This window comes from Pseudophryne corroboree, chromosome 2, assembly GCF_028390025.1.
Source record: "Pseudophryne corroboree isolate aPseCor3 chromosome 2, aPseCor3.hap2, whole genome shotgun sequence".
Classification (NCBI taxonomy): domain Eukaryota; kingdom Metazoa; phylum Chordata; class Amphibia; order Anura; family Myobatrachidae; genus Pseudophryne; species Pseudophryne corroboree.
This window is the reverse complement of record NC_086445.1, coordinates 871,511,512-871,536,853: the sequence shown is the minus strand read 5'-3', so window position 1 is coordinate 871,536,853 and position 25,342 is coordinate 871,511,512. Positions and strand designations below refer to the sequence as shown.

General features: G+C 44.4%; 1 protein-coding gene across 20 annotated transcripts in view; it reads left to right on the top strand.

Moving 5' to 3' along the window:
- Window positions 1–25,342, top strand: part of MYO18A (myosin XVIIIA) — a 597,092-nt gene that overhangs the window by 545,437 nt on the left and 26,313 nt on the right. For 16 of the 20 annotated variants that reach the window (XM_063955929.1, XM_063955927.1, XM_063955922.1 and 13 more), the window contains 5 exons: window positions 4,857–4,994; window positions 5,840–6,025; window positions 8,372–8,511; window positions 8,650–8,694; window positions 24,693–24,815. In XM_063955929.1, coding sequence (XP_063811999.1) covers window positions 4,857–4,994; window positions 5,840–6,025; window positions 8,372–8,511; window positions 8,650–8,694; window positions 24,693–24,815 — 632 coding nt within the window. The remainder of the gene's footprint in view (window positions 1–4,856; window positions 4,995–5,839; window positions 6,026–8,371; window positions 8,512–8,649; window positions 8,695–24,692; window positions 24,816–25,342) is intronic. The other 4 variants (XM_063955930.1, XM_063955931.1, XM_063955928.1 and 1 more) reach the window with 1 other exon arrangement.

Sequence of the window (25,342 nt, the reverse complement as noted above, 5' to 3'; positions counted from 1 at the left end):
TACCTGGTGCAATGTATATAAGGGGCTACCTGGTGCGATGTATATAAGGGGCTACATGGTGCAATGTATATAAGGGACTACCTGTCTCAATGTATATAAGGGGTTACCTGTCTTAATGTGTAAGGCGCTACCTGTCGCAGTGTGTATAAGGGGCTACCTGTCACAATGTGTGTAAGGGGCTACCTGTCACAATGTGTGTAAGGGGCTACCTGTCGCAATGTGTGTAAGGGGCTACCTGTCGCAACGTATATAAAGGGCTACCTGTCGCAATGTAGATCAGGGGCTACCTGTCGCAATGTAGATAAGGGGCTACCTGTCGCAATGTGTGTAAGGGGCTTCCTGTCGCAATGTGTGTAAGGGGCTACCTGTCGCAATGTGTATAAAGGGCTACCTGTCGCAATGTAGATCAGGGGCTACCTGTCGCAATGTAGATAAGGGGCTACCTGTCGCAATGTGTGTAAGGGGCTACCTGTCGCAATGTGTGTAAGGGGCTACCTGTCGCAATGTGTGTAAGGGGCTACCTGTCGCAATGTTTATAAAGGGCTACCTGTCGCAATGTAGATCAGGGGCTACCTGGCGCAAAGTGTGTAAGGAGCTACCTGGCACAATGTGTATAAGGGGCTCTGCCTGGCACAATGTGTATAAAAGGGGCTCTGCCTGGCGCAATCTGTAAAAAAGGGGCTCTGCCTGGCGCAATGTGTATAAGGAGCTGTACCTGGTGCAATGTGTATAAAGGGTTCTACCTGGCATGTATAAGGGGTACTACTGTATGGTGTAATGTGACTGACAGACACTACTGTGCGGTGTAATGTGATTTGGTACAATTATGTTGCCACGCCTCTTCTTGTGAAGCCATGCCCCTATATTTTTTGCACACGCCTTCGGCGTGCACTATCCCTATTTTCAATGGGGAGAGGGGGTCGCCAAAGGAAACGATCGCCATGGGCGCCACAAGGTCTAGAACCAGTCCTGAATACAGCATACAGTATACAGACTATGAGGGGAGGGGGCACGCTGATGCATATACAGACTAGGAGGGGAGGTGGGCACACTGACACATATACAGACTAGGAGGGGGGGGCACACTGACGCGGTATCCGTTCAGATGGTCGACCATGTTATGGTCGACAGTCATTAGGTCGACCACTATTGGCCGACATTGACATGGTCGACACGTGAAAATGGTCGACACATGAAAGGTCGACACATGAAAAGGTCGACATGAGTTTTTTTAACTTTTTTTTCTTTTGGGGAACTTTTCCATACTTTACGATCCACGTGGACTACGATTGGAACGGTAATCTGTGCCGAGCGAAGCGGTAGCGGAGCGAAGGCACCATGCCCGAAGCATGGCGAGCGAAGCGAGCCATGCGAGGGGACGCGGTGCACTAATTGGGGTTCCCAATCACATTACGCAAAAAATGACACCAAAAAAGTTAAAAAAACTCATGTCGACCTTTTCATGTGTCGACCTTTCATGTGTCGACCATTTTCATGTGTCGACCATGTGTCCATGTCGACCATGTCAATGTCGACCAACAGTGGTCGACCTAATGACTGTCGACCATAACATGGTCGACCATTCATACCGGAACCCACTGACGCATATACAGACTAGAAGGGGAGGGGGAGTACACTAATACACATACAAACTAGGAGGGGAGGCAGGCACACTGACACATATACAGACTAGGAGGGGGGCACACTAATACACATACAGACTAGGAGGGGAGGGCGGAACACTAATACACAGACTAGGAGGGGAGGGGGGCAGACTGATGCATATACAGACTAGGAGGGGAGGGGGGCACATTAATTGGTAGTGCCTAGATCCCCATTGCTGAAAGGACCTTTGCCATAATATACTGGGTCAACGTCACCGTCTATTGGAATAGTAACCTGTGCCAAATGAAGTGAGACTCTGGGCCTAAAGTGTGGCGAGTGACGCGAGCCTGCAAGGGTACAATGGAGCCAAACCCCCCCCCCCCCCCCCAAGAAAAATAACTTACAACCAACTTAAATTGGAGACAAAATTCAAATGCTGCAACGGCATAAGACAACTTCCGCCCCCAGCTGATGTCACATCTGGGTCCTTAAGGCGCTGGGGATATAGATTCTACTCACACTAATGCATATACAGACTAGGAGGGGAGGGAGCGCACTAATGCATATACTTTTAAGAACACACTCCTTTTCAGTGGCCATGTCCCCTTTTTAGGCGCACGTAACAGTAATCCCGTTTCATTTCCCATACCCCCACTTCAAAATTCCCACTGAAATGACCACTGTATGTATTGGTCTGTTGTTCTGCTCCTCTATTAAATGGTTGAAGGTAGGCACTAGCTATGACCTCCATAGAGATAGCCACACCCATGGCACAGGCCACACCCACTATTTTGACCACCCCTACCACAGCGCTTGTCACACCTCCTGCCAAGTCACACAATAGGCCCTTCATATATTTCAGCTCCAGGCCCATGTGGACCTTAATCTGGCACTGCGCACAGTGACTATATCATTTATATAGGAGGGCACCGGGGCAGTTGACTCTGATTATATGGAGTGCCGACCTACCTGAATTTATATATATATATAGATAGATAGATAGATAGATAGATAGATAGATAGTTACTATTTGTATAACAGAAATGTTATATTACAGGTTGAGTATCCCATATCCATATATTCCGGAATACGGAATTTTTTGACGGAGAGTGAGACAGTGAAACTTTGTTTTCTGATGGCTCAATGTACACAAACTTTGTTTAATAGACAGAGTTATTAAAAATATTGTATTAAATGACCTCCAGGCTGTGTGTATAAGGTGTATATGAAACATAAATAAATTGTGTGAATGTAGACACACTTTGTTTAATGCACAAAGTTATTAAAAATAATGGCTAAAATGACCTTCAGGCTGTGTGTATAAGGTGTATATGAAACATAAATGAATTGTGTGAATGTAGACACACTTTGTTTAATGCACAAAGTTATTAAAAATAATGGCTAAAATGACCTTCAGGCTGTGTGTATAAGGTGTATATGAAACATAAATGCATTCTGTGCTTAGACTTGGATCCCATCGCCATGATATCTCACTATGGTATGCAATTATTCCAAAATACGGAAAAATCCGATATCCAAAATACCTCTGGTCCCAAGCATTTTGGATAAGGGAGACTCAACCTGTATTACAACTCGGACATTGGTAATCTTCAAGAGCTTGTGTACCTTTTCTGGATCATTTTCAGTCTGCCAACCCACTGGAATAAAGTTATTTTTGTAACATTTTTCCTAATGAAATGGCTAAGATCATATTTATTCCATCAGAAACCATTTAAAGTACAGTTCGTTAAAGCAAGAGATGTTTCCAGAGTTGAATCTGACCGCTACATACCTAGGAAATACTCCAATGATTTTTTCACATCCCTCCCTGATTCCTACAAAGAGTTAATTCCCTTAATACATTCATCTTTTGTAATTAAGAGCTGTGTTGATCTGTGTTAGTGAAGCTAAGTAAATAAAGCACATGAAGTAATTCCTAGTCAATATCCTGTAATAGGAGGTGGAAGGGAGGAATCTTTTTCAGTGGTGCATTAATCTAGGCTTGAAGGAACAAATAGTCAATATGGTTATAGATTTTTTTTTTCGACCTTTCTGTACTTTATCCCTTCCTATTTAAATCCTCTTTTCGTTTTTCCTTTCTCTTCCTTAGACATTTTTCTAGCTTTCGCTTTGCATTTCATTTGCATTAATCCAGTACAGTATGAAAGGATGTCATGTTTATGTGCCAAAATTCATATACTGTGATAAATGCAATATATGTGAAATGCCATCATTTCTTTAAACTAATTACAGTATGTCCTGAAAACTGTGTTCGTTTTCTGTAGCCTACTGCGGAATCTGTTTGCCATGTTTTTATTCTCTCTCCTCTGTGTCATCGCTCCTTTTCCTTCACACCCATTCTCTTCGTTCTCCTTTTCTCCACTGTACTCTCTTTCAAACCTGATCTTCTAATATGTTCCTTATTCACTTTTTACCTTGTCTCCACTGTCCGCTTTCTCTTTATTCCACCCTGATTGCTTCTGTCGTCTTTCTTTTTCTCTTACTTTCTGGGCTTCCATCCATTGTCCTCTATCTCACTGGCACCGTGATCTCTGCTCTTTCTTCTCTCAACTTTCTTTCCTGCATATTTGCACTCTCTTCCACCCTTATCTTTAGTGTCCTGTCTCTTTTGTCCCTAGACCATTATCCACTGTCCTCTCTCTTTTGTGACCCTGATATATACAGTCCTCTCTCTTCTTCTCTTAACTTACTTCCTTGACTTCTCTGCTTTTTCACCCCAGTCTGTGTTTGTACGTGATGCATTTTCTCCTCCTCATCCTGACACTTCTTACATGCTTTCTTTTTACTCCTTTTGTTGTTTTTCATCAGTTTCATTCCTTACATTTTAATGTGGTTACATCTACAACCATTTGATAAAATAATTTATCAGAAAGTCCATGGGCATCATCCCTGTGTGTTTGGTTTCTTCTTATTGACTGGTGAAACAATAACCAAGTACAAACAACATTTATTCATGGTATTTAAAGAATTGTAAATAGGTTAACCTACTACAGAATTCATCCATTTCATTGTATGAAACTAAAAACTGCAGAAAGTTATACCAAGCTACAGAACCAAGCAAGCTACAGAACCAAGTAAATGCCTGTTCATTCGTTTATGGCTGTCCTGTTGATATGATTTTAAACAATGCAATGACCTCTTTAATGGTCATTCAAGTATTACAAATGCTTCTTAATGCCAGCTTTTTTTTCTTATTTATTGTATGTTATATTTTTTTGCACATTATACAGTTACAAGGCTTGCAGAGCCAGTTGGAGTTCCTGGAGCAATCTATGGTGGATAAATCTGTGGTGAGCAGACAGGAGGCCAAAATCCGGGAACTGGAAACACGTCTGGAGTTTGAGAGGACCCAAGTGAAGCGCATGGAGGTGAGTAAAGCCCCTGGCCGAGTTCCTGATCTGTAGAGCATACGTCTGCAATTGGATATATAACTAAACAACCTTAGCTATAAATATGTATATATATTTTGGCATTTTAAATATGTAACACCCCATTTAAAAGTATTAATTATTAGAAATGTTATTTATTCCTCACCTCCTTTTTTTAAAATTAATATTCACTTCAATTGCCACAAACTATTGTTTTGTAGAAATATAACAGTGTATCTTCACAAAGCCATTTAGTAGCTTATTTGATATTGAGTAAGTTAGCCCGGGAAAAAGCATGGGAGGTAGTCAGTTGACAGCCAGATGGGATTCCGACAGCAACTGCAATACTGGCGGTCGGAGTCCTGACCGCCAGCTGGTTTCCCCACTTGGGTGGTTGTCCACGCCACCACCCGAGGGAGAATAGAACCCTGTGGCGACCAAAGGTCGCCACCAGGCCCGAAGCGCAGCGAGCCCGCGAGGGGACATGCTGCGCTCGCCGCTGGGATCCCGGTGTCGGTCTCCCGGCGTCGGTCTCCTGACCGCCGGGATCTCATACTGATCCCAAAAGCCTAGCACACTGGTAAATGCTCTTTGCTGGGCAATGAGTCTTAATGCCCAAGCCAATATGTAATCTGAAAATAAAGCATATGCTGAACCCTTTGAATCTTTAAATGTAGGAAGAGCTTCCTGTGCATCATATTAAATAGTCTTAAACTTGGACATGTTACCTTTTCTTTTTATTGCTGTTCGTTTTTACATTTGGACCTATGCTTTCAATGTTGTCGCTGAAAATTTGTTTTGTGAACTTCTTTTGGTTCTAACACTGATTTGGTTCTTCCTAAAAGAGCCTAGTAACCCGGCTAAAAGAAAACATGGAGAAGTTGACCGAGGAGCGGGATCAGCGAGTAGCCGCAGAAAATCGTGAAAAGGAGCAGAATAAAAGGATGCAGCGGCAAATTAGAGACATGAAGGAGGAGATGGGAGAATTGTCCAAGAAAGAAGGAGAAGCCAGCCGCAAAAAACATGAACTGGTAAATGAATCCGTTCTTATTAATCCAGTGTTACACCGTTCTTATTAATCCAGTGTTATACAGTACCTACAGCCATCCAGGGATATCTTTGTTAGATAACCTGTCACATGTACACCTGGATACATCTATTTGTGCATTCAACAAACATTTCAAGAGGTCAGCTGTTGGTTCACTGTAAAGCATGAGTGGGCGCCATAAAGGGCATCCGCAATGTCCCTTCCTCCTAATAAATTAAGCATCTGCATATTCGGTTTAAAATTTGATTCATATTCATTATTGAGAAACCAATTTAACTTAATTTAAGTTACAATATATAGATAGAATAAATAAGTAAGCAGGCTGCTGAAAACACAGGGTCATAGATACGGTATATAGGTATTGTAAAAGATTTAGTGAAGGACACAACTTGAAACAGTTGTTTGGAGACACGTGACAACACTTGGACAATATTAATGGATACATAGAATAAATGGTATCAACAGATCAAGGCATCATAAAGCCTAACAATTCTATCAAGTACTTGTAGTGTTACCAATCCTATCACGCCACAGAGCTTACAGATTTGCAAAGATAGACATAATTTTCAGTATAAAAATTAAAATAATATATTAAATGCTCAAGCATTGTAACTTGGAAGCCTGTAACATCTAAGAAGGTCTATATTGTATGGCAGCTTGCCTACCTTTTCTCTTGAATTGTTTATGGCAAATAAAAGACTTTCTTATTCAAGGATACTCTGGGTACAGTAAATAAACAGAAAGATAGTACACTTTTCATTACTCAATGACTCCCTACACTGTATGTAGGCACAGTTAATGCACAACACATAACAAAACGCAAGCTGATCCAATGTAAGTATATATTTACAAATATTAATGTATGTAAATCTAAGTTCTTATAACTTAACATAGTGTTTTTTCAGCAGACTAAAAAGCTTTTACATGGGTTGTGACAAGGAAATGGCAATGCATATATGCAGTAAAATCCTTATTTAGTATTTGAGGCATTTGGATGTTATCAGTTATCATACCTAGGTGCAGATTCTTTGCTGTATCTCTTGGTTTTTGTATAGAATTAGCTTGTCTCTAGCTTGGTGGAAATGTTTTCTATCTAAGGGGGCTATTCATTATCAGTTAAGAGCCCGTTACACATGTGGAAACACTCATTTTAAGTAACGGGCCCATTCATTATTAAGGGCCTGACAGCGCCGCCTAGTATTCGAGAGATTGCTTGCAAAAGCCAACGCCATCTTCATATGGTGCTGGTTCTCAGAGCCCCACTTCTTCCTATGGGACAAATCTCTGGGATCTGAGCGGTTGCCACAAACTCACAGAGCGCTCTCTGGCACCGGTAAGAGGTCAGGCAATGGTAAGTATCACTGCTACTTCTGCAGGGACAACTCGTTTTCAGAGCGGCTGTCTCCACACTAGAGCAACAGAGAATTACTCTGGTACTTGCGTATCCACTGCTGCAATTTGCAGTGAGTTGGATACAGAATTTTTGGGCATCACACGGCCCCCCAATAATGAATAGGCCCCTAAATGAGCTTTTTACTTTATTTTCAACAGATTTTTGTAAAAAAAAAAAAAAATACAAAGTGTAAAGTCTTGGCTAAATTGAATGTTTTCCTGCAATCATATATATTTGATTTATAGTTATGTAGTTGTGATAAATAAACTCGTGCCTTTTTCCCAATTATTTGTGAATGTTACTATTAGATGTACCATGATCTGTGATACATTAGTTTGGAGGGCTCTCCTCCTATGAGCATATAGTCAGTGACATTTCAGTATTTGTACACGCTATGATTCTTTTAAACAAAACATACAGTAAACTGCATATGCCAGAGATCTGTCTAAGCTGTTTTATATTGCATTTCCATGTCTAATTTCAGTAACATGTACTAGCTTAAGAAACACACAATATGTGGCACTAATGACTCATTAGAACCATGCCTAATGCACTCCCAAATTTCTGGTTTTTACAGTCTTTATCAAGCCTTAGGGGTATATTAACTAAAGTGCGGGTTTTTAGAAGTAGAGATGTTGCCCATAGCAACCATTCAGATTTTAGCTATTGTGTTCTAGACGGTGCTAGATAAATTAGTAGTAGAATCTGCTGCTATGGTAACTAACTTCCAAAAATCTAACTAACTTCTATGGTAATGTCTAAAAACCCGCACTTTAGTAAGTATACCCCTTACTAACTATGCTGATTGCTGCACATACTCCCATACCACTGTAATCTTTGTATTTATTGCACAGCACAATGGGACAGACTTCCTGTAAAATAAGTAAAGTTGATAAGGAATGATAACCTCAGAATATTTGATGGTTGTCTGTGCAGGAAATGGATCTTGAGAGTTTGGAAGCTGCAAATCAAAGTTTGCAGTCAGACTTGAAACTGGCCTTCAAGCGCATTGGAGATCTTCAGGCCGCCATCGAGGATGAAATGGAAAGTGATGATAATGAAGACCTTATTAACAGGTTAGGAATCTTTGTGGCCTTTCTGCATTACAGACATGCATTAGTTCTCATGGTAATTGTTATTTGATTATTCATGCTGCTTTTATTTTACATTCATTTGACGTTGTCTCATGTTTTATTTTATCTTCATGTTTTCAGTCTGCAGGACATGGTGACCAAGTATCATAAACGCAAGAATAAAAAGTGAGATTACATTGTTCTCTCCTATTTATTAACTTGCCCCTTAACCTAAGCATGCATTAAGCATCACATTTTTCCCTTAAAGTGCATTCCCCATGAAGGTCCCTGGCGGCCGCCATAACTGCATGGTTCGTTACTGACCCCAGATAAGTGCATGCCCCGTTTAATTAACCCCATATACCATGTTAAAAATAATTTTACCTTTGAAACCTGTCCCAGTTGCATAACTTGTTTCCTTGAAATCTGCTTCCAGAAACAAAATCATTAACATGATTTTGTTCCTTTTCATGCCAACCTGTAGTTCATGTTTATAGGTTTTTGAGACCTTTTAATTGTTTTGGATATTATAATTTCTGTAAGTAGGGTTATACTAAGAACAATGGCCAATGTGGTTGATTCACTTAATATTATTTCAGTGTTGCTTAAGTTACTCCTGTTTCTTGCTTTAACAAGAGGAAGTCTATTTTGTATCTAGGAGGATTGTTGGAGAGAACCAGATGAGAAAGCCTTTTCTGCTAAATAGAATTAAAAAACTAAAACAAAAATCTGCATGGCAGAATTGTTATGCAAAAACGTTTCTGCCTAAATCTACCATAAAGAAATACAATTTGTGATTTTAATTATCTATTTGTTGTATTTTGTTTGTTATGAAAGGGTCATATCAGCCCTTTTTTTTAACAGTAACTTTTTGGGGTGGTCTTCTGTTTGCCGGCGGTCGGGCTCCCGGCGCTCAGTATACCGGCGCCGGGAGCCCGACCGCCGGCTTACCGACACTTATTTTCCCTCGTGGGGGTCCACGACCCCCATAGAGGGAGAATAAAATAGTGTGGCGCGCGTAGCGCGCCACCGTGCCCGTAGCGTGGCGAGCGCAGCGAGCCCGCAAGGGGCTCATTTGCGCTCGCCAAGCTGTCGGTAAGCCGGCGGTCGGGCTCCCGGCGCCGGGATGCTGGTCGCCGGGAGCCCGACCGCCGGCCACCCGTAGTGAACCCACTTTTTGTAGTCAGACATCTTAACCAAATAATTCTAGATTTTATTTGAGAGTTCCAGAAGCACTTGTTTCTGTTTTTTTCTTAGTTGCTAACGCTAGGATGGTTCCGCTCACACCCATTCTGTCATTGCGTCATGTGAACATTCTGAACCAATATATACTCAACATCTGTTGGATCGGGCAGAATTTTGATCAGTCAAGGAAGTCAGTCCTTTGATACAATGACATCATTGACCTGGGACTCATTCTGCTCCTCATAATAGATATATATTAGAATGTTCAGATAAACTGACACTTTTGACTGGAAATAAAATAGAGTGGTTTCTTTACATCTGTAGACCAGTGTATCGTGTGGTTCAACTCTATGTAGTATTAATTGCATATGTGTCAGCACTGTAACTGGGTATCAAGGAAACATATGCTGTGGCTTTACTGGTCGGCATGAGCTGGAACTCACTCATAGCTGTGTCTCTAGACAGTTAAAAGCCTAATGCTGGCAAATAAATTGTTCATTGCAGCTAATGCCTTCGTACCTGTTTCCAGACATGCTTTCGATTTGAGCAGAGATTCTCCCGCTCTCCTGTGAGAGCACTCTCGGCTGCTTCAGCTGTGGTGGCAGACGCGAGAGAAGGGTGTGGAGAAGGAAGGAAAGACGTCAGGGAGTTAAGGGGTGAGGAGAGTTGGTGTTTATGTTTATACTATTACCCAGCCAAGCAGGAAAAAATTATTTCCATTTACTCGCAGCACAGCCACAGTTTCCATTCCCTTTGCATATAATGAGCAGGAGGCCGTTCTGTATTCAGACAGTATCACAACAAACTGCTTTAAGCATGCAGGGAATGGATTTAGCAAAGCTCCACAGCGGTGTCGGAAATCAGATCAGCGATATGCTGGGGTGGGGAGAGGAGGGGTTGGTGACGGATGTTTCTGTGTGTCGGCGGAGGTGGCAATTTATTGCAGTGCTACATATGTCAAGCGGATTTACAAGTTTTGTTTGGTCCCTGTGTAGGTGTATGTCAAATGGGAAGTGATTATGGCCTCTGGTTCCCCCTGCTCACTTTAAAGACACTGTTTACCTGGTCCATCAAATTGTTATTAATCTCCAGGGAGAATAACGTTAAATAAGGGCAATTCTTTAGCTGCAATCATTTCCCACACTCACTTCAGGGGACTGTTATTGTTCTAAAGCGGCCGTCTGAGACATATTTCTCTTTTAACGTCCTATCAGATTGAGATGCACCGTATTTTTGTTCTAGAAGCTTTTTTTTGTTTTTCCCTAAACAAACATTTTTTACTTAATCTCTGTCCATTGGTTATTAGTTAAAAATTCCTGTCTGTGAGATGTTATTATATAAACCAGATTTCAGTCTGGAACTGTAAAGCAGACATAATGGTTCTAACACCTAATTTCTTGCTCTGGTATAACCATATTTTTTATGAAAAAGATGCTTTAATTCATCAACAGCTGTTCACTTTTATTTCAGCCATTCCGTGTGCTGAAATTTGTTGTCCAAATTTCTAGGTCATGGATAGCCCTTTTATTTTTGTTTGTGCTTTGTCATTTTCATGTCTTTAGGTTCTGTGCTATCTCATTCCATAGCCGTTCATGCTTTCCACCTCCAGCTTAATCCTCATCATTTCTTTTTCATCCACTAGGGGTCACTGGAGTACTCTTGGGATATGGACGGTACCGCAGGAACAAGGCACTGAACAAATTACATTTGGAACTACTCCTCCCCTCCATATCCCAGAGTACCTCAGTGTTTTTTTGGTGCTCACAGTAGCAACAAGGCTTGTGTGGAGCTTATCCACACTTATTGGATTTTTTATTTTTATTTTTTTCAACTGTTCCAAATCCCTTCCCCCCTTCCAATAGGTGGGGGTCCGGGATAGTGGAAGCTGCTACAAGCAGCTGTGGCATGTCGGGGCTCTCTGAAAGAGCTCCCTCACAACCACGTGCAGGACTACCTGCAGGAAAGGCTGGACGGAGCTTACAGAAGAAGCCCCGTCATAGCCCTCACCACAGGGTCCAGGTATGTTGGGCAGTGCGAGCTGACCGCCCCGCTGTGTGGGGACACTGTGTTTATGTGCGAGCCGCCCGCCGCCGCTACCTGGTTACCGCTGCCTCCCGCCGCTCCCTGAGCCGCGCCGGCCACGATCTTCATGCATAGGCCGCTCCACGGCTCTATGCAGCGCGCTCCCCGGCACCCGCTGCCGCTTCCCGGCTCCCTCTTCAGCGTATGTAAGCCCCGGCTCCGTGTAATAGAGAGCGGTACACGGAGCACGGGGGGGGGGGGGGGGGGGGAGCACACAGCAAGGAGGGAGAAGTGTGTTCTTAGCAGCAGCAGCGCTGCATGTGTTATTAGAATAGGCTATTAAGCCTTTTGTTAACAGGATTCACTTATATGTGCAGATGGGAGTGTAGGTCTTACACTAAAGGTTTGAATACAACATAAGTATGTTTTTATTTAAATCTGTTTGGATAAGTTATAAGTCTGCACTTTGTGTTATACTGTAAGCATGAGGGATATATTTAACCATGCTTCCTGTTTTTTCCTGTCGTGTTTCCAGAATTTCCTGCACTACATCTCTACTCCATTGAAGGTGCAGGGTTGTAGGGGAATTTTGGGATCAGGTTTCATATTGCTGGCGTGCACTGCACTTGGCCAGATATATATTTATAGAGACACCTTAGTGCTATTTACTAAGTCGCGCAAGTTGTCTGTCTTTGTATTTTGTATTGTCTGTCTGCATAATGAGTAAGACACCAGCAAAAACTAAAAAGCAGTTTCACTGCAAGGTCTGTAACAGTGTGTTACCGGATGGATCTACCACATGTACAGTATGTTTTGTGAATTCAGCTACAAATACAATTTCCGCTCCGGTTTCAAAGCCAATTTCATCCATGGACCCTCCATGGGCTATGCTAGCAGATGTCCTGGCTGGATTGCAATCAGAATTGGCCGCCACTTGGCAAGAGCGGGAGGCGGCAAGATCGGAGTCTAGGGTGAGACCACTAGAACTACCGGAGGGGTCTCAGCCTTACCAAAAGTCCAAGTCCTCTTTGGGTAGAAGGGATAAGTTTCATTTGTCTTATAATTTACCGGTTTCTGCTATGTTGCTTTCTGATGATTCTATGCCAGACCTCACTGCGCAAGATGAGGGTGAGGAGGGCGAAGTAGACCAGCAGTCAGATGGTGACGATTTTGACAGCCCGGGCATTGATAATCTCATCAGAGCGGTGCGTCAGTCTCTGAAGTTTACAGAAACTGAGGAGCCTCTGACAAATGATGAGGTCGTCTTTACTAAATGACAGAGAACTCCAATGTGTTTTCATGTTTCGGAATCTCTTAATAATATGTTACTAGAAACACGAAAGAATCCGGATAAACGGTTTTCTATACCTCACAGATTTAAGTCTAGTTACCCATTTCCAGAGTCTGTAACAGCTACATGGGAGAATCCGCCATTGGTGGATTCGTCTGTGTATAAACTTACAAAGAAATAACCATACCAGTACCAACTGCTACTACGCTTAAGGACCCTTCGGACCGTAAAATAGAAGCTATGCTAAAGTCCATGTATATAGCAGCAGGGGTGTTGCTTAGACCTGGGTTGGTTGGCATTTGGGTAACTAAGGCGCTAATGGTATGGATAACAGAACTTAAGTCTGCCTTAAGTGATGATCACCTTATACTTCTCGCTGATCAAATTTGGGAAGCTGCTGACTATGTACAGCTTCTACTGACGTCTGTCAGCTCACTTCTCGCCTTTCATCATCGCTAGTTACAGCACGACGAGCGCTCTGGCTGTGTTCTTGGCAAGCGGAGGCGGAGGTCAAAAAAGGTATAGAGGCGTTACCTTACGGTGGCGAGAAGTTGTTTGGTCCTGAATTGGACAAATGGATTTCTGAGGCCACGGGAGGAAAGTCTGTTTTCTTACCATTGCCTCCAACAGTACCTAGAAGGAGATATTCTGGACCTGCGTTCAAATCCTTTAGACCTCAGTCCTTTCGCGGGCGTGGCAGAGGAACGGCCACACCTGGTAGACGAGGTCGGGGACGTGGTTTCCAACAAACCAACACCACTCGTCAGGACGCTAAGGTCACCGGCAAGCCAGTGGCATGACGGGCTCCCAGCCCATCTCGGATCTCCAATTGTGGGAGCACGCCTTCAGACGTTCCAGTTGGCGTGGCTTCAGCCGTCCACAGATGGGTGGATCCGCAATTTAGTCTTAAAAGGTTACAAAATAGAGTTCGACTGTCTCCCGACAATGCGGTTTTTCAAGACAGGACTGCCTGTGTCGGACGACAAGAAGGCAGTTCTGCAGATTGCCATTCAGTCTCTGCTGGATGCAGCAGTTTTGATTCCGGTCCCTGTACACCAACAGGGTCAGGGTTATTATTCCAGTCTGTTTGTGGTACCAAAGCCGGATGGCTCGGTCAGGCCAATATTGAACTTAAAGGGTCTCAATCAGTACGTCACTTACTACAGATTCAAGATGGAATCTCTGCGTTCAGTAATTGCAGGTCTAGAGCCACAGGAATTCATGATTGCACTGGATCTCAAGGATGCGTACTTACACATTCCGATTTGGCCACCTCATCAGAGGTTCTTGGGGTTTGCAATACGGCAGAACCATTACCAGTTTCAGGCTTTACCGTTTGGCCTCTCGTCAGCGCCTCGGGTATTCACCAAGGTGATGTCTGTGATGATAGCTCATCTCCGATCCCTGGGAGTGATAATAGTTCCGTACTTGGACGATTTGCTCATCAAAGCTCCGTCTCAACAAATGCTCCTCCAACAGGCGTTGCTAACATACAATGTACTGGTTCACCACGGTTGGATTGTCAACTTCAAGAAATCACATCTAATTCCGTCTCAACGACTTCAATTCCTAGGTATGATTCTCGATACGGTAAATCAAAGAATTTACCTACCAGAACAGAAAGTACAGGTCATTCGTCATCTGGTACAATTAGTGCTCAAGCCACGCACAGTCTCAGTTAATTTGTGCATTCGCCTCTTAGGCACAATGGTGGCGGCTTTCAAAGCGCTTCAGTTCGGAAGACTTCACTCACGTCCTTTTCAACTGGATGTGCTCGCACAGTGGTCGGGCTCGCATCTGCAGATTCACCGCAGGGTGAGGTTGTCTCCACGGGCCAGAGTGTCTCTACTCTGGTGGCTCAAAGTACAGAATCTAACCGCAGGGAAACGGTTCGGTGCCTGGAATTGGATAATTCTCACGGCGGACGCGAGTCTCAGAGGTTGGAGAGCTGTAGTTCAAAATTATCAGTTCCAGGGTCTCTGATCGGATCACAAAAGATTGCTGTCTATAAATGTCCTAGAACTCCGAGCAATTTACAATGCGCTACGACAAGCAGTGCACATGCTTCGGTCTCAGACTGTTCAGGTGCAGTCAGACAATGCGACGGCGGTCGCATACATCAACAAACAAGGAGGAACGAAAAGCCGAATGGCAATGCGGGAAGTAGCTCGAATCCTCAATTGGGCCGAGTATCACCAAGTGATATTGTCGGCAGTGTTCATTCCGGGAGTGGACAACTGGGAGGCGGATTATCTCAGCCGTCAGGATTTTCATCCAGGAGAATGGGCATTAAATCCAGAGGTGTTTCACATGCTGGTCCAGAGGTGGGGTTACCCTTAAGTGGACCTGATGGCATCTCGCCACAATCATCAAACGCCCCAATACGTGTCCAGAACGAGAGATCCAAAGGCAGTGGCGGTGGATGCTCTCACAATCACGTGGCCGTACAGCCTCATGTATCTGTTTCCACCGTTTCCGCTGCTCCCTCTGTTGCTAAAACGAATCAAAAGAGAGTCCGTCACAGTCATACTAGTGGCGCCTCATTGGCCTCGGAGAGCTTGGTTCTCGGATCTCCGCGGACTACTCGCAGACGATCCTTGGCCGCTCCCACTACGTCTGGACCTGTTACAACAGGGTCCGTTCCTTTACCCCAATTTAGCGCGGCTGCGTTTGACGGGGTGGCTGTTGAGACAGCCCTCTTAAAAAGAGAGGGCATTCCAGAATCGGTTATACCAACCATGTTATGAGCTAGGAAGCCGGTTACGGCAGCTCATTATTACAGAATTTGGCGTGCTTATATAGGTTGGTGTGAAGCTAGGAAGTTTCCAACTTCATCTTTCAAGTTATCCCGTCTTTTGTTATTTCTACAGATGGGGTTAGATGGAGGTCTGCGTTTATCCACACTAAAAGTGCAGATATCTGCGTTGTCAATTTACTTTCAAAGAAGATTGGCTCTATTGCCGTCGGTACACACTTTTCTGCAACGTGTCCTCAGAGTACAGCCTCCATTCACTCCACCTACTGCGCCATGGGACTTGAATCTGGTTTTAGATTTCTTACAGTCTTTATATTTCGAACCCTTACAACAAGTGGATATTAAGTTTCTCACTTGGTAAACAAGTTTTCTCCTAGCCTTAGCTTCGGCAAGGCGTGTGTCAGATTTGGGTGCCTTGTCATGCAAGCCACCGTATTTAGTGTTTCATGATGACAGTGCGGAACTTAGGACGAATCCTGCTTTCCTACCAAAAGTAGTGTCCTCTTTTCACATCAATCAACCAATAGTAGTTCCTGTGTTAACAGGAGATTCTTGAACCTTGGATGTGGTACGCGCACTACGCGTTTATGTATCCCGAACGTCTACAGTTCGTAAGACGGATACGTTGTTTGTTCTCTATGATGCTGCCAAGATGGGTTGGCCAGCTTCTAAGCAGACCTTATCCAGATGGATAAGACTGACCATACGTCAAGCTTACCTTCATGCTAGGTTACAGCCACCTACATCAGTAACCTATACAAGAATCTGGCCATCACGATTATATTCTAGCACATAGGGTGGAAATTCAGGTTTTTTTTTTAACGCTCAATAATTGGGGCCGCAGCTAATCGCCGTCTGATTGGAGAAATAATTAACTAGCTCCAATAGATGCCTATTATTTTAGACGCCTTAAAAAATATATATTCATTCCACCCTATTTTTATACAGTAATTATACTGTAATAGGCAAACTTTTCACTACTTTCTTTACTCCAAAGATGCATTTTAAATGAATTGCAAGCAGTTCTAGAATGAAGTTTGCATAACAGATGTGATATGTGATATGTTCGGTCATACTTGCCCACTCTCCAAGAATGTCCATGAGACATTCTTGGGGAGCTCTTAAGGAGGGTCCGGGATACTTCCCATTTCTGGAGAAGTGGCTGTAGCAAGCTGTAATTATGTAATTCAGTGTGGATCATGTTATCGCCACCTGCTGCCAAATGCAGAGACTAACCATTGTCCTTGGAACTCACCATTGCCCTCTACCTTTAGGATTTCCCAGAGGATAGTCCCATTTATGGTTGATAATTAAAAATATAATGGCATCATAAACAAGTTTTAAAAATGTGTCAAATATTAAAGAGTCAATCAGACAAATTCTATTACAAAAGTAATTCTCATTTAATATTCCCAAATACAATATAAATACAGAATACATCCCACTGACAATGCAATGCAATACAATACACACAATACACAGGGCATTCCAGAGATCACCCTACAGTATATCAATGATTGCCACACAGAACATGCCAGGGACAGCCGTACAGTACACAGAGCATACCAGAGCATTTTTCGTGATCCCCACACAATATAGGGGGCCATTCCGACCCGATCGCTCGCTGCAGTTTGTCGCAGCGCAGCGATCGGGTCAGAACTGCTCATGCGCCGGTGCTGCAGTGCGCCGGCGCATGGCAGCTTTCTGAGACAGAGGCGGTCGCTAGGCGGGAGGGGGCTGAACGGCGGCGTTAAGCCGCCGTTTAGGGGGAGCGGTCCGGCCAACGCAGGCTTGGCCGGCCCGTTGGGGGGGCGGGCCGCGGCGGCTGCGTGACTTATCACGCAGCCGCTGCGGCCAGCGGGAGTGGCAAGCAACTCCCGGCCAGCCGCAGGAGCTGCGCTGGCCGGGTGTTACTCCTCATATACATAGGCATCGCCACTGTGCGATGCGTTTGTATTTGTGCGGGGGGGGGGGGGGGGGGGGCACTGACATGTGGGGCGGACTAGCCCTGTGCTGGGCGTCCCCCCGCATGTCAGGGAACATTATCGTAGCTGTGCTAAATTTAGCACAGCTGCGATCAACTCAGAATGACCCCCATTAGTTAACCTCTGCGATCCATAATATATGCTGTACCCCAGCCACAAAACATTACATTAATCTGCATCAGATTTCTGATACACTTGCAATGATGTAGTCTGTGAAAGTTACCCACAGCAATCACAGATAACAACAGTGCTAGTGTGACAGAGTCCAGCATTTACAGTGTCTGCTCTGTGCAGGCAGAAGAAGCAGATAAACACTGGGTTCTTGTGACTGATATGCAAGGGTGAATAAAATGCAGTACACTAAGGTTCAATGTGGGTGAAATAGTTTCTGTGCAGCTAAACTACTTCCAATGTAGTGTGAGCAGTAATTCGAAAGAAACCAATGTAAAGCTCTGCCTCCATTCAGAATAATAGCAAATATTTGTTAAAAACACCACCTCTAGCATCCAGTTTTTGATCAAAGTCTTTTGGCTATGTGACTGTGCTCAGAGACTGCTTAAGGGCTGGGGGAGGGGGGGGGGGGACTTTGAGTATCCCCAGGCTCCCGTCTTTTATCCCCCCCTCCAGCCAGGGCTGCTCCAATGTATCTCTGGCATTGGTTGAGAGAGACAGACAGCAACAGTAGTTGTAGAGAGTGAGGAGAAAGCTGTCCTGGCCAATCACAGCCAGCTTCTCCATGCCTCTGGCAAAGCACTGCTGGGAAGATTGTGCAAGTGCAGATGCCAGCTGGCAACTGTAGGTTGATAGCAGTGGCAGCCTGAGCTTGTCAACCCACATAAAGGTAGCACTGTAGGGACGTCTCAGAGTGCTGCAAACTAAAACAGCAAGGGATGTGCTGCTTAGATACCACCTCCCAGAGGCATAACTAGGGTTTTCGGAGCCCAGGGCAAGATGAAGAGTGGCGCAAAAAAAAACCGCCACACACACACACAAAAAGAAGAATGTGCGCGCCCCAAAAATCGGCATGGCCACGCTCCAGAAGGGGTGTGGGCACAGAAAATGGGGCGAGCCAATATGACTATAACCTACCCCCTGTGTCGCCTCTCAGCACACTATCACCTACCCCTTGTGTCGTCTCTCAGCACACCTTCATTCAATTTTTGCACAGTACGCATGCAGAGTCCCCTTTTTACACAGTGCCAGATACACAATTGCCCCACTGTGCCAGATACACAGTGCCAGATACACAATGCCCCACAGTGTCAGCCTCACAGTGCCAGATACACAGTGCCCCTCAGTGTCAGATCCACAGTGACAGATACAGTGCCCTACAGTTCCAGATACATATTGCCCCACAGTGCCATATACATATTGCCCCACAGTGTCAGATCCGTTGACAGATACAATGCCCCACAGTGCCAGTTACAATGCCCCACAGTGCCAGATACAATGCCCCTCAGTGCCAGATACAATGTCCTACAGTGCCAGATACAATGCCCCACAGTGCCAGATACAATGTCCCACAGTGCCAGTTACAATGCCCCACAGTGCCAGATACAATGCCCCACAGTGCCAGATACAATGCCCCACAGTGCCAGATACAATGCCCTACAGTGCCAGATACAAGACCCCCCCCCCCCCCCCCCGCGGGATCCGGTCTGAAGATCGACAGTGTCTAGGTCGACAATGTTTAGGTCGACCACTATAGGTCGACAGTCACTAGGTCGACATGGATGGAAGGTCAACAGGGTTTCTAGGTCGACATGTGCTAGGTCGACCTTTAGACCTGTCGACCTAGCACATGTCGACCTAGAAACCCTGTCGACCTTCCATCCATGTCGACCTATAGTGGTCGACCTAAACATTGTCGACCTAGACACTGTCGATTTGATGAACACCCCCCCCCCCCGCTTACTTCAGTCAGGATCCCGTCAGTCACCGCTGCCCTCTGCTATGTGAGGGGAGGAGAGCGCAGCACCTCTCCTGCCCCTCAACGCTCCAGGTCTCCGGCGGCGGCTATCTTAAAAGTGGCGCTGGTTCGTTAGCCAATCAGGAGCCGGTCCGCAAGCTCTGATTGGCTAACGCCGCTGGAGACCAGACAGACACGCAGCGGCAGTGAGCACATTGAGGGGCAGGAGAGATGCTGCGCTCTTCTCCCCTCACATTGCAGTGGGACGGGGGCTGGTGGGCATGATGCCCTGGCAGCCGGCGGCGCCCCCGTCTGCTGGGCCTGCCAAGGCGCCCAGGGCGCGTGCCCCACTCACCCTGCCTTAGTTACGCCTCTGCCCAGCACTACTAGTAAGTGGCTGCTGTGTGCCAGCTCCCTGGGGCCATCCCACTGCCCACTCTGCTGCCAAAATCATGTGCTGCTGTACAAGTGGCTAAAGTACCATTCCCACCATGGCCCTAATTGTGTTGAGTTTGTATATTCTCCCCGTGTGGGGCAGGAGGGGGCGTGGTCCGGACAACGCAGGCGTGTACGGACAGTTGCGGGGGCTGGCAGCAGTGACTGCATGTTGTCACAAGCAGCCACTGCGAACCAGAACGCGGCGGGTAGCCACCTGGCTGCGTAGGTAGGGAGCTACTTGGAGGGTGCAAAAGCATCGCTGCCATGCGATGCTTTCACACCCATGTGAGGGGGGCAGGGCCTGACATGCGGAGTGGATTAGCCCTGTGCTGGGCGTTCCCCCGCATGTCAGGGAAACTGATCGTACATGTGCCATTTTTAGCACATCTATGATCAGGTCTGAATTACACCCCCCCCCCTGTTTGTACAAGTCATCCAGGCCATGTCCTGTATATATTACATGGCGCCCTAGAGGTCTTTGACTTGTACGGAAGCTGTTGGCGTGTTTTTTTCTTGCATAATTCACTAGTAGGGTACATTATTTCCTATTTAATAGTATGGTTACCTAAGAAAGCTATTTAACCAGTGGTTTGATTAAGAGAAAATGGATCTTACATGGAGCCCATCAGTGTGTGTTCTCCACCCCCCCCCCCCTTCACCCCCTCCACCCCCTCACTCCCTCTTTTCTGGCTGGAAGCGCTGGACTCTGGGAATATGGTGTCTGCACCATTTTACTGGGGATAGCACTACTCTGCATACGCAGATCTACATGAAAATGGCACCCCCACCATTTTAAAGAGTGTTTTTTATGCCAGATGCTTTTGGCTTTTCATAGCTTTACAGACATGCTAAAAAATAAAAAAGGAAAAAAATCCCCCTGATGAATAGTACCAGCTGCCGGTGTGAGGATGAAGAGTTCAGCTGATGAGACATTGCCGTGACAGACGCCTTTTAATACACTCTGTGCTGCAAATTAGTTTTCTTTACATAGCATCGCTAAATATTATGTAACGCTGCGTTGGCTGAAATATCCGCTCTCACATAATCCTGCCGCCCAGCCTTCTGCTCTAGTCATCTCCAATACGGACGCCAGGCTAGAAACGCTGAAATATTTATTGATTTTAAATTATTGTAACAGGCGAGTCGGCTTAAATTACCCGTGATGCTTTCAGGTTTGCAAGCAGATGCCTGAGTGAGCCTGTCTTCACAGCAATTGGCATTCCCATTTGATCCTAAACCTTTACCAGGCTGTCATAATGACACAAGCAGATTTTATATGCAACAAGGCACTGCGGGAGATAGAATGACAATATATATTTGGGAATTCTATTACACATTGGTATTAGAAATTACATTTCTCAGGGATTTGTTTTTCGAAATTGCATTTTTAGTTGGTGATTCAAAAGTCTGTTGCCTAATAACAAAAAGTCATTTTAAAATGTAGATTGCGTTTAACAATTGCTTGCATGCAGAATAAGTAAAACAGGAAAACTCTTACTTTGCTTGAAAGTAATTATTTTTAATATCGAGACATATTCTGTTTTTCTCAGTGATTTAGTAAAAATTTCCTTGCATGATGTTTAGGCTTACTTTAGCTAATAAGGATGCTTTTCCGTATAAAACAGCACCGCAGTTTGCAGTCATATTCAAGACTGAGCCACTGACCTTACCAAAGCACTTTGTGACCAGTACTTAATAGGCATTATTTGTCCCTAAAGTATTAATAGTCTGCATTGTCACAAAAAAATTAAGGCCCCCATTTATCAAACCTTGGAGAGTGATAAATAGCACGGTTATAAAGTACCAGTCAATCAGCTCTTGACTGCCACATTGAAAATGACAATTAGGAGCTGATTGGTTGGTACTTTATTACCATGCAATTTATCACTCTCTAAGGCTTGATAAATTTGGGCCTATGCGTGTAAAATAGCTGCTTCTGTATGTGTGGGACACATACTCCTGTAATAGACTATAAAGCCTTCTGTGCTGAATAGTGTTTGTTTACAGATGTGTCCTCTTACATCCTTGCTGCAGTCATGCTAAACAACCCTTGAAGTTGTGCTATGCCGCGGCGGGACTTGGTAGCACCGAGCGTCTTTCTTTTGCGTTTTTTGCGTGTGAGGCACAAAGTAATATAATATGACGAACAATCAGTTTCTGTTTATTAAAATGACATACAGCATACCTATATTCTGTGTGTAATTGCGGCTCTATCTGCATCCAAAATGCAACGTTAGTGTTTTCCATGAAAACACGGTAGCATAGCAATTTGTATGAAAATACAGTTGCAGTCACACACAGAGTATAGGCATGCTGAATATCATTTTAATTAGCATAAGCTGCTTGTGTGACCTATTGCATTACTTTGTGTCTAAGACACATTTTAGCTGAAAAAAGACGCTATACCCTATGAGTCACACGGCACTCACACATTGGGTGGGATTCAAATGATCTATCACGCCCAATTTCCTTTCTAAAATGATCTCCGTTATTGCGCATATTGCGCTCATAATGATCAGGTTTAGCTGTGTAAAGGGTTGGGTGCCTTCCAACTCCGGGGGTAACGAGCTGAAATAATGATACCACGCCCCTGAGGGCAGAAACAGAATGGGTGTGGAAAGGGGTGAAAAGAATTAAATCCCGCCCAGTGTGTGTAACATGACTTGTAGCGCATGGAGCAAAGATGTAAGAGGACACATCTATATATAGTTATTTGACCATTTAGAGAATATGTAAACATTTTTGCTCACGACTTTGGGGGAAATGTATCAAACCTTTTTTAACCCCTTCGGTGGTATGCTCGGAAATCTTCCGGGCTAGCCAGCGCTGGCTACCCCACAAGATTTCTGTGCATACTTCCTCCTGATTCCCTGGGGCGGCGCCCGGGAATCGGCATACGCCATTATGGAGTTTAGCCCGCCCGTGGACTCCTATAGGCCTGGGGGCGGGCTTAGCTGTAAAATGGCTTATGCTGATTCCCACGGCAGCCGGGAATCAGCGCTGGGGCTGGCGATCTCCGTGGGTGACCCTGTCCCGTCATTCGTCCCCCCTGCACCTTCCCCTCCGCTCCCACGCCAATTTAAAAACGCACCCCCCAGGGTGTGTTTTTAAATTAAAAACTCACCACTGAAGGGGTTAAAGGATGACATTTTTGCCTCGTCTGCATTCACTGGGAACAAGAAGACCGAGGAACTAAGGAGTAAATGTATCAAACCTTCTAAAGAGGACAAGCAGAGAAGTAGCTTATAGCATCCAATCAGATTCTACCTTTTATTTTATAGGAAGTACTAGAAAAATGGTAAAGATTCGATACATTTCCTGCTTAGTTCCTCAGTCCTTCTGTTGTCAGTAAATGCAGACATATCAAAATATATCATTAACTAATATTTTGGACCCATCATTCCCTGGTTTGCAAGCATGCAAAATGCATAGAAAATGTGAACTGCATAGGCAACTGTCGTACCTGGTGTTGCCAGGGTTTCTTCCTATGTCTTCCTATCTTTCTCCTCCCAGATCTCATGCTCTCTGTCCCCTCTCTTTTAGGGTGTGTACACATGGTGAGATCCCTGCTATCTTCGATTTTGACTATGCGATTTCCCTTGAACTCCCCCAGAGCCCAGATAGCACAGATTGTACAGATTTTGACTATCTGTGCTTGAGATTTTGTCTATGTACGATTTTGACTAAGTGCCAATTTTGACTATACTTTGTACTAGATAGTACACTAGATAGTCAAGATTGACTTGCCTGCACAGTCTATCTAGCCTTACGAAACCGACCCCATGGGAGCGCGCATCGTGATCGAATCTGTATCGCAAGCTGCCTAGCAACATGACATATGCACTAACTTTTCATAAGATTTTGACTATATAGTCAAAATCTCACAGATTTATCTCACCGTGTGTACACACCCTTATTCTCCCACCCTTCCTCCCTCCCTCCAACCCTGTCTCTGTCTCTACATTTCCTTCCCCAATTTTCCCTGTTTCTGTCTGCCGCCACCCCCACCACAACCTCTGTTTCAATTGTTTCGGCTCCAAAATTCATAATGACTTTGAACATATTTACTGTTTGTTTTGTTTCCTATAAGATATTTGTAATCACACTTCACACTACAGATGCCTATGAATGGTATTGCATGGCACTCAATGTATTAATATCTTGTGACAGACAGTATGATCTGTCCTGCAATCTCTTATGCTGGACAAATCATACTGGGTAGCGGGGATAAGGTTAATGATTCAGTTCATGCAACATTTTACATCACATTTTCCTTTTTCATTAGCCTCTCCAGTATGGATTAATACTTGTCTTTGCTGGTGAAAAAGTTAATGCCTCTGACTGTTGTGAAGAGCCTCCCGTAGGGGCGCTCACGCAATAGGGGCTCTGTTGAGCATTACATGTCCATGTAGCCTTAATTTATATATCTTCTTTGCTGTAGGAGTGTTAGAGCTCTTCCCTGTGCACAACTTGAAGGAACTGTTTTCTGAAATAATACCGTGACTAACCCCTGTCAGATTTACAGCATGCTTTAGGTCAACTGTTTCATTTTTTATTTCTCTCTCTTGTTCATTACTGTTGTTTTGATTTTTAAAACAGTGATGGAGATTCAGATGCAGACTCGGATCTGGACGAACGTGTGGATGGAGTGAAGTCTTGGCTATCCAAGAACAAAAGTTCTTCCAAAGCCTTCTCAGATGATGGCAGTTTGAAGAGCTCCAGGTCAGTAGACCTTAAGGATCTAATTCTAAGATATCATCTCCCTATGTTTGTTGTATATAATCATAGTGGTGGTACTACCACATCTGGTGACTAACTAGCAGAAGAACCTTAAAATCCCCCAGCATGTTCCTTTTATTGTTTAGATTTAATGGCTATGTGGTAGCTGTTGTGAGCACCTTAGTTCTACCCATGTGGGCATACAGGTATAGAGGAGCTATTGAGACCAAGATTGCACTCCTAAATCATACCAGAAGGGAAAGCATTAAATGAGACAATAATACAAATAGGACTACGGTCTGTATAAAGTAATAATGAAACATTCAATAATTAATTGCTTCTGCTGTGTACAAAATCTTTCTAGAGGGGTTGTAAGTCTAAACAAAGCAATGGCTCACACACGGACTAGAAAAAGATCTTCCCATCTTATATCTCATAGAGCAGGCTTTTTCAACCAGTGTGCCGCGACCAGTTGCAAGGTGTGCCGTGGAGCCAGAGCAGCTTCCTGCACCTTCAACTGTTGGCCCGGG